Source organism: Pistacia vera, unplaced genomic scaffold, assembly GCF_008641045.1.
Source record: "Pistacia vera cultivar Batoury unplaced genomic scaffold, PisVer_v2 Contig673, whole genome shotgun sequence".
Classification (NCBI taxonomy): domain Eukaryota; kingdom Viridiplantae; phylum Streptophyta; class Magnoliopsida; order Sapindales; family Anacardiaceae; genus Pistacia; species Pistacia vera.
In genome coordinates this window covers 1,249,935-1,266,367 of record NW_022196527.1, presented here as the reverse complement: position 1 = coordinate 1,266,367, position 16,433 = coordinate 1,249,935, and the positions used below count along the sequence as shown (strand labels likewise).

The window sequence follows — 16,433 nt, the reverse complement described above, 5'->3', positions numbered from 1 at the left end:
TATCCGAGAGAGCGTAGAAGCGAGTGGAATTGGACGCGTGAGGGTGAGAATTTTAGAAGTAGTAGGAAAGGAGTGTAACACTGGGAAGCCATTTGCCAAAGCGCATGTGCGTAGGTTCCCTTGCCAACTTCAGTAGTGGTGCACCATGACCACGTGGCACCACCCCATCCTATCGTAGTATCCATCTGTCCATACACGTGTCGCTGTGTCATTTCTGCTCAAATATAATTGACAATCCCATGTGACAGCGAGGGTGTTCTTGTAATTTACTGTCAACATAAAGGCCTTTCCAGTTTTTGTGCTCCCCAGTGCCAGTGCCAGTACCACAATCCATTAACTCATGTATTGAAGGATTAAAAATAAATAATAATAATTAAATCAATTAATATGGTTTCCTAATATTGATATTAATAAAAATATTAAGAAAATCCAGTTTAGGGTATCAATTTATAGTTTAATGTTTACTGAAAACCATATTTTGATTGCTGAGGGAAAAGTGAATTAGACCAATAGTTAAGCCCTTGATTGATCGTTGTTATTTAAGTACAATTACTTCTTTTTTTGAATAATTTAAAAAAAATAATTTTAATATATTTTAATTTATTCCAAAATTATTCTTCCTTAATATTAATAATTAACGTGCTTTCTCCGGAATTAGGGATAAGAACTAATGAATTTTTAGATGATACTATAGTATTAACATTTTAGACATATAAAATCACTTCTTTTTTATGACTGAGGTGTCCAAGCCAGTTGCACGCACCTCAACTAATCTTTGGGACTCATTGAATACTCTACAAGCTCAATATTTCAAAGTAAGCCACAATTGTGGTAGATGACCTCAAGGTGATTCAAACAAAAAAAGTCAATTAATGAAACGAATCTTCTTGATTGTCAAATAATCCCTTGGAGATTACATATAAAACACAATAACAACCCAAACCTGACATATAAAATTCACTAAGGGCATGTTCATGCCCCACCAAAAATTTAAAATTCTAATATTTTAACTTTATTCAATTGTGATCTCCCTTCTTAATTTCATTTTTTTTTTTTTTTTTGGTGTCTATTATCATATTTTACACCCTCCTTACGTGGATTTAAATTTGATGTGAGTCTATTTTCATATTATTTTGTTTCATTAAATTGCTATTAATTTCTAATTATTTTCGTAAAATTAAAATAAAGATGCATACTTATAAAAATAATTGAAAGGGAGAACAACATGTTCCCACCCAAGATTTAGCGAAACGACCCTTTCCCACCTGTCAAGTTTAAAAACGACACTTTCGCACCTAGTGCCCATTAACTTTAACGAAAAATGATACAATGGTAAACTCAAAAAACATTGAAAGGATAATAATGTCATTTTCTCTCAACCTCTCGGCTATAGGGGGTGCCACTGTCGACCATTTCCGGCACTATTTTGATCCCCACTTCAGCCCACACCTTCCCTTCGTTTTTCCCACCACCGCATACCCGTTAGTGGTCATGTCGTTCAGGCTGTTGTTATCCTTCGCGCATGTTTGCTTGTGCGCACCTGCAAATCCAGTTGTGCCGCCTCCACTAGTCAATTGGATTGTCCATTTCTTTACATCGTTGGGGTTCCTTCACCATCCCAAGCCCGTTGCTGCATCTCTTCGCACCACCGCATGACGGTGCAAGGTTTTCATACTTCTCTTATTTGATCTTCCTTCTTTCCAAATAACAAGTATGTTATTCTATTTTCTTCGTGTCCTACCAATGTAAATTGGAATCTCCATCCATCAGGTTTCTTCCTGTTATTCGCATCATTCAACTTACTACAACATCATTCGAACTTTACTTACTACAATATCACATTGGATCATTCGTATCACTCAACTGCATAACACCTAAACACCTCATTCCTATTCTTTACAGCCTTGTATTTCAAATAACATTAGGCAACTCTCAGAACCTTGAGTAGAGGTGGAACAAATGGGGGTCAACCCTAATCGGACCCGCATTAAGACGGGTTCAATCCGAACCGTCTAAAATACAGGCCGGGTTGAACTCAACCCGCATATACCCCGTCGGGCGGGTCGGGTTTTAATATGCCAACTCGGCGGGTTAAATTTTGTATTTAAAAAAAAAAACCCTCCAACCCGGTTGGTTGGATGAAAAAAATTAAATAATATTTTTTATTTTTTGCAAATACCCTTTTTACTCATGTAATATAGCCGTTTTATAGTAGTTTGAGGGGTTTATTTCGTCATTTTCTTTTCCCATTTTTTTTTTCTATAAATAAGGCCTAAACTCTCATATTTTCTCACATCTCAAATTCTCTCATTCTCTCATTTTCTCTAATCTCTATTGAAATCTCTCAATTATTCTCTTTGTTGTCAATTTGCTCTCATTTTAATTTTTATTAGTTTTTGTAATTTTTAATTCATATTTCCAAATTCCAATTCTCCTTCTTTAATCTTTAATCTTTAATTTTTTATTTCTTTTATATCAATTTTTTTTTTTTAACTGCAATGGATAGATATTTTCATCTCATCGATTTCGATAACGAAGGAAACTATCATAGTCCCCCTGAATTTACTAACATAAATGCAATATATTCAAATAGTCCCACTTTCCCAATCTCAAAATCTGATACACCTTATAATATTCCACCGATTCCTCCCCATGTTGCTACAGCTTAAAAAGTCATCCTCGTAATTGTCGTCCTCGTCCAACTTCATCTCAAGCAAAAGTGGGTTCATCAATTGCTGTCGAAACCGACGACAGACACACATTAGACGTTTGGGTGCATTTCGATAAGTTTTACGAGATAGAAAATAGAGTTCAAGTGAAGAAAACAAGATGCAAGTATTGTGGAAATATTTATAAAGTTGATTCAGGTAATGAGACTAGTACTTTAAAAAGGCATGCTAATAAATATATTACTCAAAATGGAAATAGAGAAACCAATCAAACTCAAATAACTAATATGGGTACTACTTGACGTTATAATTCTGATGTATATAGGGAACGATCAGCTTTATATATTACTGCAACTGATCAACCTATTAATATGGTTGAAGATAAATATTTTGAAAGATTTATTAAAAATTCATTTTTTCCAGGATTTAAAAGTTATTATAAAACTGCAACTAGAAATGATTTAATAAAATTGTTTGGGAAATTGAAATTAGAATTAAAAAATAAAATACATAATTGTCATGTTAGTGTGGTTCTAACCGCCGATATTTGGAGTGGTAGAGCTAAATAAGATTATATTTGTATGACTAGTCATTATTTTGATAACGAATGTAAATTAAAAAAATCTTTATTGAGATTTAGATTAATGGATGTGGATCATAGTCGTCAGTAAATTTATAATAAAATTGTTGAAGTTTTAGAAAATTATGATGTTATTAATAAAGTAATAAGTTTAACTTTAGATAATGTAAGTGTTAATAGTACAGCTATAGATTTTTTTAAAATTAATTTTCCTTTTTATGATAATTTGAAGTTTTTTCATTAACGTTGTGCATGTCACATTATTAATTTAATTGTGAAAAGTGATATGAAAAAAATTAGAAATAATATTGATAGAATTAGGGATTCTTTAGCTTGGATTACTAGTAGTAATAAAAGAAATGCTGAATTTCAAGATGTTTGTATAAAATCAAATATGTCTCCTAGAACTTTTGCATTAAACATGCCTGTTAGATGGAGTAATACTTATTTAATGTTTGATTCATATTTACCTCATGCAAATTCAATTAGTTATTTTGTAGCAAATAATAGAGTTCATCATTATTTGGTAGAAAATGATTGGCACATAGCTAAAAAATTTCATTCTTTTCTTAAAATTTTTTACCAATCTACTTTACAACTTTCTAGTATGTATTATCCTACTAGTCTATTGGTAATACATACAATTATAAAAATTTTAGATTTATTTAGAAAAAATAGAAACAATAAAATTTTAGCGGGATCAATACAGACAATGGAATTAAAATTTAAAAAATATTGGAAACTCATTCCTTTCTTTATTCTTTAGGTGCTATATTTGATACTATAATTAAAGTAGCAGGTTTAAAAAATGGTTTAGACACATTAACTGAAATTTACAAAACGAAGAATATGCCAATCAACTAGGAGAGGTAAGACAGTGTCTTGCAAATGTATATTTGCAATATGAAAACACGTATGGGAACTAGCAAATAGGCGAAATACACGGGGAAGTTGCATCAGAAGAAACAAATGAAGACTTCGACTCCTGGAGTGTACTTAATAGGACGAAGAGGACCTGAACCCGAAGCAGAACCTCCTCTTCAGAAGCACCAATAACGAATGTACTATCCTCCATGCAGTTACAGAGTAATGAGCTTCACTAATATTTGGGAACCCTCAAAGTGTTACCAACAGATCCACAACAAAGAGTCAACTTTAGTATCTTAAAATATTAGAAAACTAGAAAATTTATTTTCTGGTATTATCAAGACTTGCCTTGGATGTCTTCTCTGTTCCTGTCTCAACCGTCTCATTCGAACAAACATCTAGTGCAAGTAGAAGAATTTTAAATGAAAGGAGGACTAAACTTTCACAAAAAATGATTGAAGTCCTCACATGTCTTCGAGATTGGAAACGGTCGTGCCATCAGGATCAATACAAGGTTGTTGACGATACTTTAATAGAATAATTTCAATTTTGTAATGTAGATGATACGGATGAGGGAGGTCTTAGTCAACCCCCAAATTAGTTGTTTTGTAAATTGTAACTTGTAAATTAATTGTCAATTATTGCACTATTTTTTCCTTGCCAAGTTTTTGTCCCATTGGGTTTTTCTTGGTAAGGTTTTTAACGAGGCAATAATTGTTGTAATTTCTTATTTTATTTTTTTAATAAATGAATAAATCTAATTTTTCTTATATTACAATTTCATTGTATTAAAATTGAATTAATATTTGAAATGTTAACCAAAAAAAAATTAATTTAATTGAATTATTGATATTTGAAAAGTTAACTAAAAAATAAAAACAATTACATAAAATAAAAAAATAAAAAATAAAAAAATAAAAAAAATTATGAGCTAACCCCGCCCGACTCGCATCAAAACCCGTTAGGTTAGGGTTGGCGGGTCAGGCTGGGCCAACCTTTTTGGCCAAGACGCAGGTCAGCCCGACCCGCCCTTGTTGACAGGCCTGGCTAACATACCGCGGACAGGACTGGGCAGGTTATTTTTCCACCTTTAACCTTGAGTCAGAAACTCTGGCAAGGTTTTAGATAAAAACATGTCCATTTACCTTTACTTTTGATTTATCAACACATCTGATTAACCCTCCAAGATTGGCAGTAGATGACACCTTGGTTGGGTTTGATGGTGGAGTTTGGGCCCATGGCGTGCTAATGGTGGCCATGGTATTATCACCATGAAGATTACCCAATTCATTCCATTCAAGAGTAGCTATTTGTCGGCAGTCAATGAATTATGTATTTACAGCTAAAAAATAAGCAACAAAGAGAAAATTAAGAAATTAAGATTGAAATATCTAAACAAAAAGGATACGTTCAGTTCGCCATATGTCTATGATGCTAACTCCAGCATTTGGTTAAAGCCAATACTCGATGGGTGCGATTCCGGTGAAGAAGAAAGAAGAAAAGGGGAGAAGAAAAGAGAAGGGTATTTTTATCTTTACACTGTTATACAATGTTAAAGAATAGATTTTCTTAACGGAATATAACGGTGGGTGGGAAAGTGTCGTTTCCCTAAATCTTGGGTGGAAACCAGTCGTTCTCCCTAATTGAAAAGAATCTAAAAAACAAAAATAAGATATGGGCGTTAGCTTTTTTTTTTTTTATGGCATTAGGCAAAATAGTGGTTTCTATCATGGTTATTAGTATCCTATGTATCATACGATACGATTTGATGCAAGTCATCAATGATACGTATCAGAGAGTGTATCATAAACCTTTCGATACGTTGATATGTATACTACGATATGATACGTATCCTTAAAAATATCAATACAAATCGATACAACTTTATTAATTTGGGCCAAAGGTCCAAAAAAATTTGGGTCGGAACAGGATCACCCAACCCGGTTCACTAAAATCTGCCCAAATTTACTCATTTTGCATGGAGAAAGTGAAGAGGAACATATGTTGTCCATTTTGCATGATAATAATAATACAAGTAGAGATATAAATATTGACATTGATCTTGGAAATGATATGAATGGTTGAGAGAAAATAATATAAATTCTTAATTTTGATTACGTAATATCATAATTTAAAGCCAATAATATCACAAAATTCTTTAATTAATCTTAGGGATGATATTAATTTTTAGAAAATTTTGATTATTTTATTAATTTTTTTGAAAAAGGCGTATCGTACGATACGATATGATACGCGATACATGATTAAAAAAAAATTAAGTTTTCGATACACAATACGATATGCGATTTGACAACCATGGTTTCTGTCTTCTGATAAGTGATAAGATGGGAATAGTAAGGTGCGTTTGTTCTCCTATTTTTTCCTCTATTCTGTTCTTATCATTTCCAAAATACACATTTATTTTCCTATTATGAAAATACTATTATATTATATTTAATTATTTTTAAAACCCTTAAGTTTGTTAATTTAACTAAAAACCCCCCAAAAAAGTTTAAAATTTGACAAAAACACCCCTACCACCCACATTTGCCAGATTCAGGCCACCACTGCCGAAGGTGGTCGGAATATGATATAATGGCGTATTATCTACTGGATTTGACCGATAGTGCGTCAATATAGCCTTTTCCAGCCAGATCCACCGTGAATCTGGCTAGAAAAGACCATATCTATGGCCAAAGATCTAGTTGTCAACGACCAGATCTTTGATCTTTGACCGTAGCTAGTCATCAACGATGGCCAAGATATGGTCAACGTAGCCAGATTTGACCATTAACGGCCAGATCTAATTGTAGATCTAACCTTTTTCGGCTAGATCCATGGTGGATCTAGCCAGATAAGGCCATCTCGATGCACAATTGGCCAAATCTAGCTGGTCGTGCGTCGATACGGTGACTTTGGCTACCCTCAGACAGCAGGTATTTAATGGGTGGGTGGGGGTATTTTTATAATTTTTAATGTTTTTATTACATGCGTGTTTAGTAAATTAACAAACCTAGAGGACGTTTTTGTTAATTTTTGAATCCTACCTTGTTATTATAATCTAATTCTTACTTTTTTAAAAATACTAAAACAAATGCACCCAAAATAGTAATAGAGTGATAGTCGTTCGTTATTGACGACTCAAGTAGAATGCTAACAGTTGTTAGTTGTTTTTTTATAGCATTAGGCAGAACGGCAGTTTCTGATAAATTAGGAAAAAGTAAGGGTGATAAAATGTAAATTATGAAAAACACCAAAGTTGACACTGCCAAATATTCCAAAAATCTAGGGGTAATTTGTGCAAAGCCGGTTATAATTTGCATATTGAATTGGGCTCAATAAAACTCCAATTACATTTGGGCTTTGAAAATTGGTTTCGAACCTGTTTTTGTGTGGGCAAGTGATTTTTAGTCCCATCTAATTGATTAATATCTTCTACGTAAATATTTTTCTTTTTATAATTATAAAATTTCTTTGAACCCCATTTAATATCTAAAATAGCTCTATAAGCTTAATTAGGTTTATTTCCCCCAATTTTAAACTTAATTAGGTTTTTAGTTTTACACCTTTTTTCCCCAAATCTCTAACTCAATTAGGTCTTTATTTACACCTTTTCTCCCCTTTCCTAATTTTAAATTTTAAATTTGAAACCTTTATTTCTTTTTCTTAGATTCAAATTCATAATGTTGTGTGATTACTTTTTCTATGGTTTTAATATTATATTTTTATTAAACGAACAAATATTTGAAATAAAACAAATTTTTTCAATAATTACGAAAATGTAGGGTTAGGGACGGGTTATGAAATTTTAGGATTAGAGTTTATGTAAGATCAAAGATCAAAGATTAAAAATTAAAATAAATATATATAAAAAGAGTATGAGTGTGTTTATAAATTATAATTTCATTTCTAGTATTTTTAATTAAGGTTAAACTTGTCAAAACCAAGAATATATTTAGAAGTGTGGGATGCTCATCAATTAGGGTGGGGCTAAAAGTCACTTCCTTTTTGTATAGAGTAAGAGAAGTAATTTTTTTCCTTATATTACTTGATGAGAAATGTTAGCCTTATAAAGAGAAATACAAAGAGTACATACAAAGATAAATCATACCCTTAAAAGAAGAGAGAGAGAGAGAGATAATCATGAAGATTGAAGGTACAATTTGTCTTTGTATGCCCCTCTTTATATTTCTCTTTGTATTTCTCTTTGTAAAACTAGCATTTCTTTTACTTGATATGTATCCCTATCGCTAAATATGCTTCTTTTGTATTTAAAAAAAAAAAAAAAATCTCTATAAACTCTATGTAATATTAAAAATAACCCTTCAAGCTTAATTAGGTTTTGTTTACCCAATTTTCTCCAATTTCAAACTTAATTAGATTTTTTATTTTCTACCCATTTCCCTCAATTTTTCAAACTTAATTAGATGTTTTCTTTTTTCACATTTTTCCTCAATTTCAAACTTAATTAAGTTTTTTGTTTATACTTAGTTTTCTTCAATTTCAAATTTGAAACTTATTTTTTTATTTTTTAGATTCAAATTTATCTTGTTGTATGATTACTTTCTTACTTTTGGTTATATGTTTCAATAAAACGAAAGATTTTAGTGATTATGAAAATTGAAGGTTATAATTTATGTAAGAATTAATAGTAAAAATTAAAAAAAAAAAGTAAAATAGAAAATGATTATATTTAAAATTTATAATGACATTTTTAGTATTTTTTTTTAAATTAAACTTGTTAAAACGAAAAATTTACTTATAGATCGAGGCTTAAAATCACTCCCGAGTTATCATAAATTCGCCTCTAGGTTTGAAGGTTTAGTAAAATTAGAAAAAGTCGCTTTTGTCCCTGCAGCTTAAACGGCGTAAGGTGCATTTTGTCCTGTCTATGAATGAAACTTTTGAAATTATAAAAATTCTAATTAAAGAAATTATAAAAAGAAGTGGAAAAAAAAAACCTACATAATATCTGACAGAACCCGCCTTCGCTCACGCCCACCCCTCTACCATCGCACAACCTCAATCTTTTCCAAGGTCGTGCATTATTAACAATCTTGCGGTGGCTTTTTTTTCTCATTTTTTTTATTACGAAGATTTTATTTATTTATTTGTTTATTTTTTATAGATATTTGATCTTTTTTAATAATCTGAATGTGATTTTCCATTTTTTATCCGGTATTAATAAATCAAACGGGCAATATAGACATTTCATTGCTAGGCTTTAACGGAGACCAAAATCTTTAAATGGTAGTCACCTAACACCTGAGCAAAACCCTACATTAGGGTTTTGTGCTCCCTTCCGCCGTCTAATTTCAAGAGAACTCTTCCACAAAACCAGGTAATTTTCCTCTAATATATTTATATTTTACAATCATGAACATGGGTTTTACTTCTTTTTGGTTGCTCTCGTAACTCAAGGCTTCAAAATTGAATCTTGCCCATGATCGACAAATTATTCATTTGTAATTGTTTGAATTTTGTTTCTCAATTAAAAATAAAGTTCTACTATTTGTTTAGCAGCCATAACTTTGACAAATATTTCGGCTTGGTTGTTTTCTTGGTAAATTGGCTTTGACTAATTGCTATAGATCAGTTTTCTGATTGGATAATCGTGCATTTTGAATTAAATTCATATCTGTCTAGTTTCAATAATCAAGCTTAAATTTTATATCTTTGTGTAACTTTCACTTTATGTGTATTTATGTTTATTTTCTTGAGGATAGGAAGACTCGAAATAACATTTAATTTTGTTTGGTCCTTCAATTTTTTAGTTCACCAGGTCGTGTAAAGGCATATAAAGGAAATGGCTACTGAGAAGAAAGGAGAAGAGGATCAGTCAGCCACTAGTGCTCCAGGTGTTGGATTTATCGGGATGGCAGAAGAACAGTATCGGAAAATCAAGGAACATGCAGAAACGTATCCCTATGTGTGGGCGTCGTATATTGTTGTGTACGGTGGTTTTGCACTCTGGACAACCTACAGATGGAGAAAACTTCGTAAAACTGAGGACAGAGTAAGAGCTCTTCAAGAGAGACTTCAGAAAGTTGTTAAAAATAAAGAGTCTGCAAGCTCCACTACATCGGATAAAAAGGTTCCCCAGTCTGCTGAAAAGACTTCACAATCTGCTGATAAATTTTCCAAGTAAGGTTATTTGTTAATTCGTCGGCTTTGGTTTTCCTTTAACATTAATTCAATTTCAGAACTGGATTGATTGCCCTTCCTCAAGTTGGGTGAAGTATTGAAGAAATATGATGTCGTAGATGCATGATTTTCGGAAATATTTTTGGGAACTTCTTTTGTAGAATCTGAGATTTTGATATAGTAAAATCTTCAGAATCTGAGATTTCTGAATTTTGGTATAAGTTGATGTTATAAATTTTTAAGAAGATTCCAAAAGTGTGCAAATAGAGCATCAGAATGAATTACAAGAACTAGATGACTGATCAGTTATAAACGTTGTAATCTTGGTAAATTTTTGTTGAAATTGAGCTCAAGTTGTAGAAGTGTTTTCCCTGTTTAGATGATCATCATTGCTTTTCAGATAACATGGAGTTTGTTTCGTGTAATTTTCTGAAGAAGCTTGAAAACTAGCTAATGAATTTTTCTTACGTGTTGTTCATTGTTTTGGTGGGTTTCACTCTTACCGTCATTGGCCTGTCATAAAATTGCTTTAGGTATTGATTTTATGTGGGATATGTTGCAATTTATAGGATACAACAATGAGCATATAAGAGGTAGAGGACTTTTATTTATTTATCATTGTATGGCAGGTTAATTAAAAATGAAGATATTTATGTGTAAGCTTCCAAGGCTGCAGTTGACTATAGATTCAGCTTCACCAGCTTTTGTTCGGTGGTAGCTTTAACAGAGTCACAGCATTGTATCTGTGAAGAGAAAAATAAAATTAGACAAACATTTAGAGAAAGAGATTTAGCCAAAATGCATTTGCAGAATGTAGAAGCAATGTGACACTTGAAATTTAATTCATGGTTCACATTCTGAAGTATAATGATGTCCAAGGCAGTCTCTATAGACCATTTTCATAATTCATGACTTTTATGTTCAACAAATATCTGAAACCTGTGAACCTGATGACAAATCCAGAACATAGGAGAGCTTGAATTTTACTTTGGATTCGAATTACATCAGACTTCTTCGTTTAGTAATCTGAACTCCAAATTTGTTGAATGAACAAGAATGCAAATCTCAATATTGATGCTGGAAATAATGTTCCAGTAATAAACATTGAAAATGTAACCGATAACCTGACATGTTAATTGAAATTGAATATAATTGGATTCTCCGGAAGGCATTCCAACATTGTTACCAGAAGAATGTCCGATTGAATAGAATCTTAAATTGGAATATTTCTATTCCAACATGTTAATTAATTTATGTAGGTGGCGACTAGATCAATGTGTTATTGCTTCAATCGAAGTTTCCATAGAAGTTTACTACGAATCTTTGGGTACCTATCATGAAATTTATAGACATAATCTAATGATACCCTATGCTGCAATTGGAGCTTATAGGTAGAAAAAAATTAATTTAGATAGTCCTTTGTGCCTCTGGTGGCGACTTAGATCAATAAGATATTGCTTCAAGAGAAGCTTCCACCGAAGTTTACTATGAATACTTATCATGAGATTTATAGACATAATCTAATAGTAAGAAGTGTAAAAAAAGAAATTCTTTGTATATACATCCAATCCAACAGTGGTCATATTTCTCTTTATCCAGAAATTGAGGGTTTTTGTTAGGCCTACTCATATGGTGCCTAAACTAAGTATGACGCCGGTGTGAATATGGGTCTATGGGTCTTTCCGGTTCAAAAGCGCCTGATGTTTCTACACGAATCTAAATTATAATCTATTAACCCTTGCACTAACAAACAGTTGTCGAAGGCATAAGTATTGATTTTAGTATTATTTTGTCGTTAACATTAACCCAATGAAGATTGTAAGTGAGAGATAATCTCAATTCATAAGAAACTAACATTTATTTTTTTTTAAATTTGAAAAGATCGAACAAAAGTAGACAGGAAGTCCACATAAATTGTTAACTTATTTAGGAACATATGAAAAATAAAGATTTATTTGATCTTTATGATCCTAAAATTGTTAACTTACTTGGGAAAATATGAAAAATAAGGATTTATTTGATCTTTAGAATCCTAAAAGAGTAAACGACATGTTCCCACCTAAGGTTTGGTGAAATGACAAGTTTCCACTCCTGGTTTTATAAATTCCAAATTCTTATCTTTAAATCAACAATAATGCTACGGACACCGATTGTTGCCACCGAATTTTTGTACCGATGTACGTGACATATGAGTCAGACACAGTCACATTGGATATTAACACATCTTCTATGAATCAACAACCATCCATCAAATATGAACTAGCGTCCATGATTGTTGAACGACCATTCATTTCAAATAGATTCCCGTCCATCTATCTTGTACGAAAATAATAATGGACAGACGTCCGCCTTGAATGGACGCTTGTCCATAAATTTTTAAAAGTATAATAATGGACGCCTGTCCATACACAATAATTTTTTTTTTTCAATTTATAAAAAAGATTAGCTTGTCTAATGTGCTTCTCCAAAATAAGCGCCAAAATTTTTAGATGAAATAAAAAAATAAAAAAAAAATAATAATAAGAGCTTCATTGTTAAAGCTAATACCTTTTAGCTTCATTGTTCTCATCTTTTCTTCTCGTCTGCGTGTTCTAGTTAGTCTTTTACGCGGTATTGCTGATTTCTTCCTCAACAGCCACAACAAGCAGCTACCGTGACAAGAAAGTCACTAATATATTCACAGGAAAGCCATCAATCTTTTACACAGACAATCATTTACAGTTTTTTCACAAGAAAGCCACCAATTTTTTATGAGAGAATTGTTTAGGGTGGAAAGGGAGTTAGACAGATCAAACTTTTTTGAGATTAGAAATATTTGTTGAGGTACTTAAGAGTTTTTTATTTAATTTATGAATTTATTTAGTTTTGTATTCTATTTTGGATTAAATATATGTTACAATACAAAATAACTGATAGATAATATTTGTTGACAACTGTTGTGAACCAAATTCGTGAACGTGAAAACTGGTATTCATTTCAAATGAAGTCTGTAAATGATGAACATGTTTCGTTGAGAGAGATTTGATGTTGTTGGCAGGTTGAATTGTATTTTGTAGAAATTATTCGCGCTTTGGTTAATTTTTTACGAATGTAGTTGAGCTGTATGCTAATTCAGTTGTTTTGTTTTTATTATTTTGGTCGTTGGTTGGGTATGAGTAGGCTGTTTGCTGTAGGGTTGTGAATTCATAATAATAACGTTAATGTAACTTATTCTGAATGTTTTTAGTATATATTACTGTCACATTGCGGACTGTTTGTTAGCCAATTGTATAGCGAATTTTAGATATGCATTTCATTTGAGATTTGAATTTTAATATATCTTTTGGTATGTCTAGTATTATATATACATATTCATTTAAAAGAATAGTTGAGTTATGTATAAACAAAAGGCAAATGTATTTATAAACAAAAGACAATCTTTATTAAGAACATCTTGTGAAATCAATCTTTATCAATTTAACATATTTATAAACAAAAGTCAAATACAATCTTTGTACATAAAGTTTAGTATTTGAACCACACATAATGAAAATTAACATTCATAGTGCATTCCCAAGGATGTTGAGAAGGAGAAGGTTGTTGAGAAGTTCTTCATCATAGTGCAAGGGGTGGAGGCTGACCGGAGAAAGATGAGGTTGTTGAGAAGTTCTTCATTATGCTAAAAATTGCTGTCATGCGTTCCCCAAGGATGTCAACCATTGATTTTATTCTTGATACGAACGAGTTGAAATCACTTTGCAACTAATCCTGTTGTTCTTGCATTTTCCTCTCAATATGTGAAAAACTCTCCTCTTGAAACCTTTCAATTCGCTCAAATCTGCTTACTATTTTGTCTAACGTATGAGAAGACATTTCTTGTACATTTTGAGATGATCCAGGTTCAATACTCGTTCTTCTTCTTTTGTGCACATAGACTCGTCCTTGATTTACCCCTTCTCGAACAAGGACACATTCCTGAACTATTGCATCTTCCTCTATTTCATCCCTAATCACAAACCATTCTCCTACCATATTCTTTTTAATCAAACCCATTTTACACAATGTGACATCCCCCAAAAAATTATTTGTAGAAAACTTAATCTTATTTGGTTCATCATTATGGGTGATCTAAAAACCCAACTTCTTACATATTAACGTAACAAGCATCCCCCAATATATTTCTCTTTTTTTTTGCTTGAACCTCTCACAACTTCTTAATCAATAACTTTGCTGAATTTACTTGCTTCCCTGTTATTGTTGCATCCATAAACAATAAATCCTTAACAGTCACATTTCCATTTGTCTCTTTCCTGCCATTAAATGTGAAGTCAGAAATCTGTGAAATACTTTCATAACAGGATTCTTTAACTTAAACATCCATCCAAACTTGTTTGGAATCCCACGTTCTGGATACGCTATCCAAACCTTCAAAATCAAATCCTATTCAGGTTGTTAAATCTTGTGGTCTCACTACACAATTCTGATTCTTTAATCTAGAAAACATTGTATACGCTGGAAAATTATTAGTATCTATCTCCACAACTTTCAAACTATCTAAAAAACTCATAGATCAAATGCTTATTTCCATCATATCTAATACTCATCAACTGGTCCCATTTCAAATTACGGATCCAACCATTAATTTCATCAAATAAATCCAAACTTCTTCCAAGGTAAATATCTCTTTTCGCCATCTCTTTGTATTGCTTTTTATGTTACAAGTCTCAAAATTTGATTCCAGATGACGATGTGCCTCTATGAGGAATTGTTGTATTTTTTGCTCTTACAATTTTTTGCTTTCTTCTAAAACTTGTATATATAAAAAATTCATCATTATAATCAGTGCATAGAAAAGAAAACCTGTATATATAAAAAATTCATTATCATGATCAGTGATAATTAAAAAAGTTTGAAAGATGCAAAATAATTAATAATCATATGAAGTCAATACCAATGAGAAATGACACAAACAATCACAAGAAAAACTGAAATTAAGCTCAGTTAGCTACATTAAATAATGATGTTCAAGTTAATGTTATATAAGTGTGTCCATCCGAAAGCCTATGGTCACAATACATCATATGTTTAGTCATATATTTGTAAGAACAATATCAATACACACATCACTATGGCTATTGCCATAACCTAAAGAACAACCATACATGATACCTTTTAAAGCCATTTTTAACAACTAACTTGAATGGCTGAAGGAAAAACCATACATCACTTTCATCATCCAATGGTGTGCCATAACATGAGAAAATCACACAAGAGATCTGGATGTATTTGATCATGTGGCTGATCTCATCTGCCTAGCAAGAGACATACTCTCTTTCTCTATCTTTCTATTTCTTCATGTCTTTCATAGAAGAATTATTGAATGTTACATGATCCTTGCTTAGCAAAGGGATCAGATTTGGCTTTGATATGTTTACGAATCCAGAAGAAAATTATCTTTGTGGCTTTATAAAGGTTAACATATTTCTATGTAGAGATGGATGTAACCTCAAAGACAAGAAAATCCTATAAAGAAGCAAACAAGAGAAAGTCAACATAACTTTCTTTTGCCAATTTTCCAAACCTTCATCCTTGGCTTCCTTATGAATAAAGAGGAGCCAAGCACGTCAACACAAACAGAAACATCATGATCACTTCCATAACAGCGAAAAAAGGAAAAAAAAAAAAAAAAAGATTATAGCAAAATCTAGCTACCTAAATCGACATCACTAAGGAATCAAAAGGAACAAAATCCTATCAGAGTTGAGTCCACATAATATCGATACTAACCCCAATCAATCTCCAACTCATCATTTTTACCAACCGCACTTGAAATCCCTAAACTATTAACTCTGCACAATATGTGGACCAAAATGAGCTCTATGCCAAAGAAGATCTTCAACGACTTTTATATATACTTTTTGCTATTTTAGTTAAAGATATAATTGAAGTAAATAAAAAAAATCAAATCTAAAGAAAAGATGTTAGGTGCATTCAACAACATTAGTTTTTCACGGTGATTGAAAAATATCTACATGAAACTGATTACAAGGGACTGTTTGATGGACTTGATTGATAAGGAAGCAAGTTGGTGAAACAAGAGGAAAGGAAAGGGTGAGATTCAAGAACATTGTGGTTATGAGAGACGAGAATTGCAGAAGATTTGAAGTTTCATGTTAATAAGGAGAGCTGAACCT

The 16,433-nt window shown here is 31.9% G+C and overlaps 1 protein-coding gene across 4 annotated transcripts; it reads left to right on the top strand.

Annotated features, from left to right (window-relative positions):
* Positions 1 to 9,337: 9,337 nt before the first annotated feature.
* Positions 9,338 to 10,727, top strand: LOC116113150. Of its 4 annotated transcripts, none has more exons than XM_031399302.1 (2): positions 9,338 to 9,457; positions 9,899 to 10,727. In XM_031399302.1, exon 2 carries the CDS (start codon positions 9,923 to 9,925, stop codon positions 10,262 to 10,264), a length of 342 nt encoding a protein of 113 aa, XP_031255162.1. In that variant the 5' UTR covers positions 9,338 to 9,457; positions 9,899 to 9,922; the 3' UTR covers positions 10,265 to 10,727. The 4 variants fall into 4 exon arrangements, with proteins under 4 accessions (XP_031255162.1, XP_031255161.1, XP_031255166.1 ...); XM_031399301.1 differs by having other exon boundaries at positions 9,342 to 9,457; positions 9,891 to 10,727; XM_031399306.1 differs by lacking the exon at positions 9,338 to 9,457 and adding an exon at positions 9,510 to 9,679.
* The last annotated feature ends 5,706 nt before the right edge of the window (positions 10,728 to 16,433 follow it).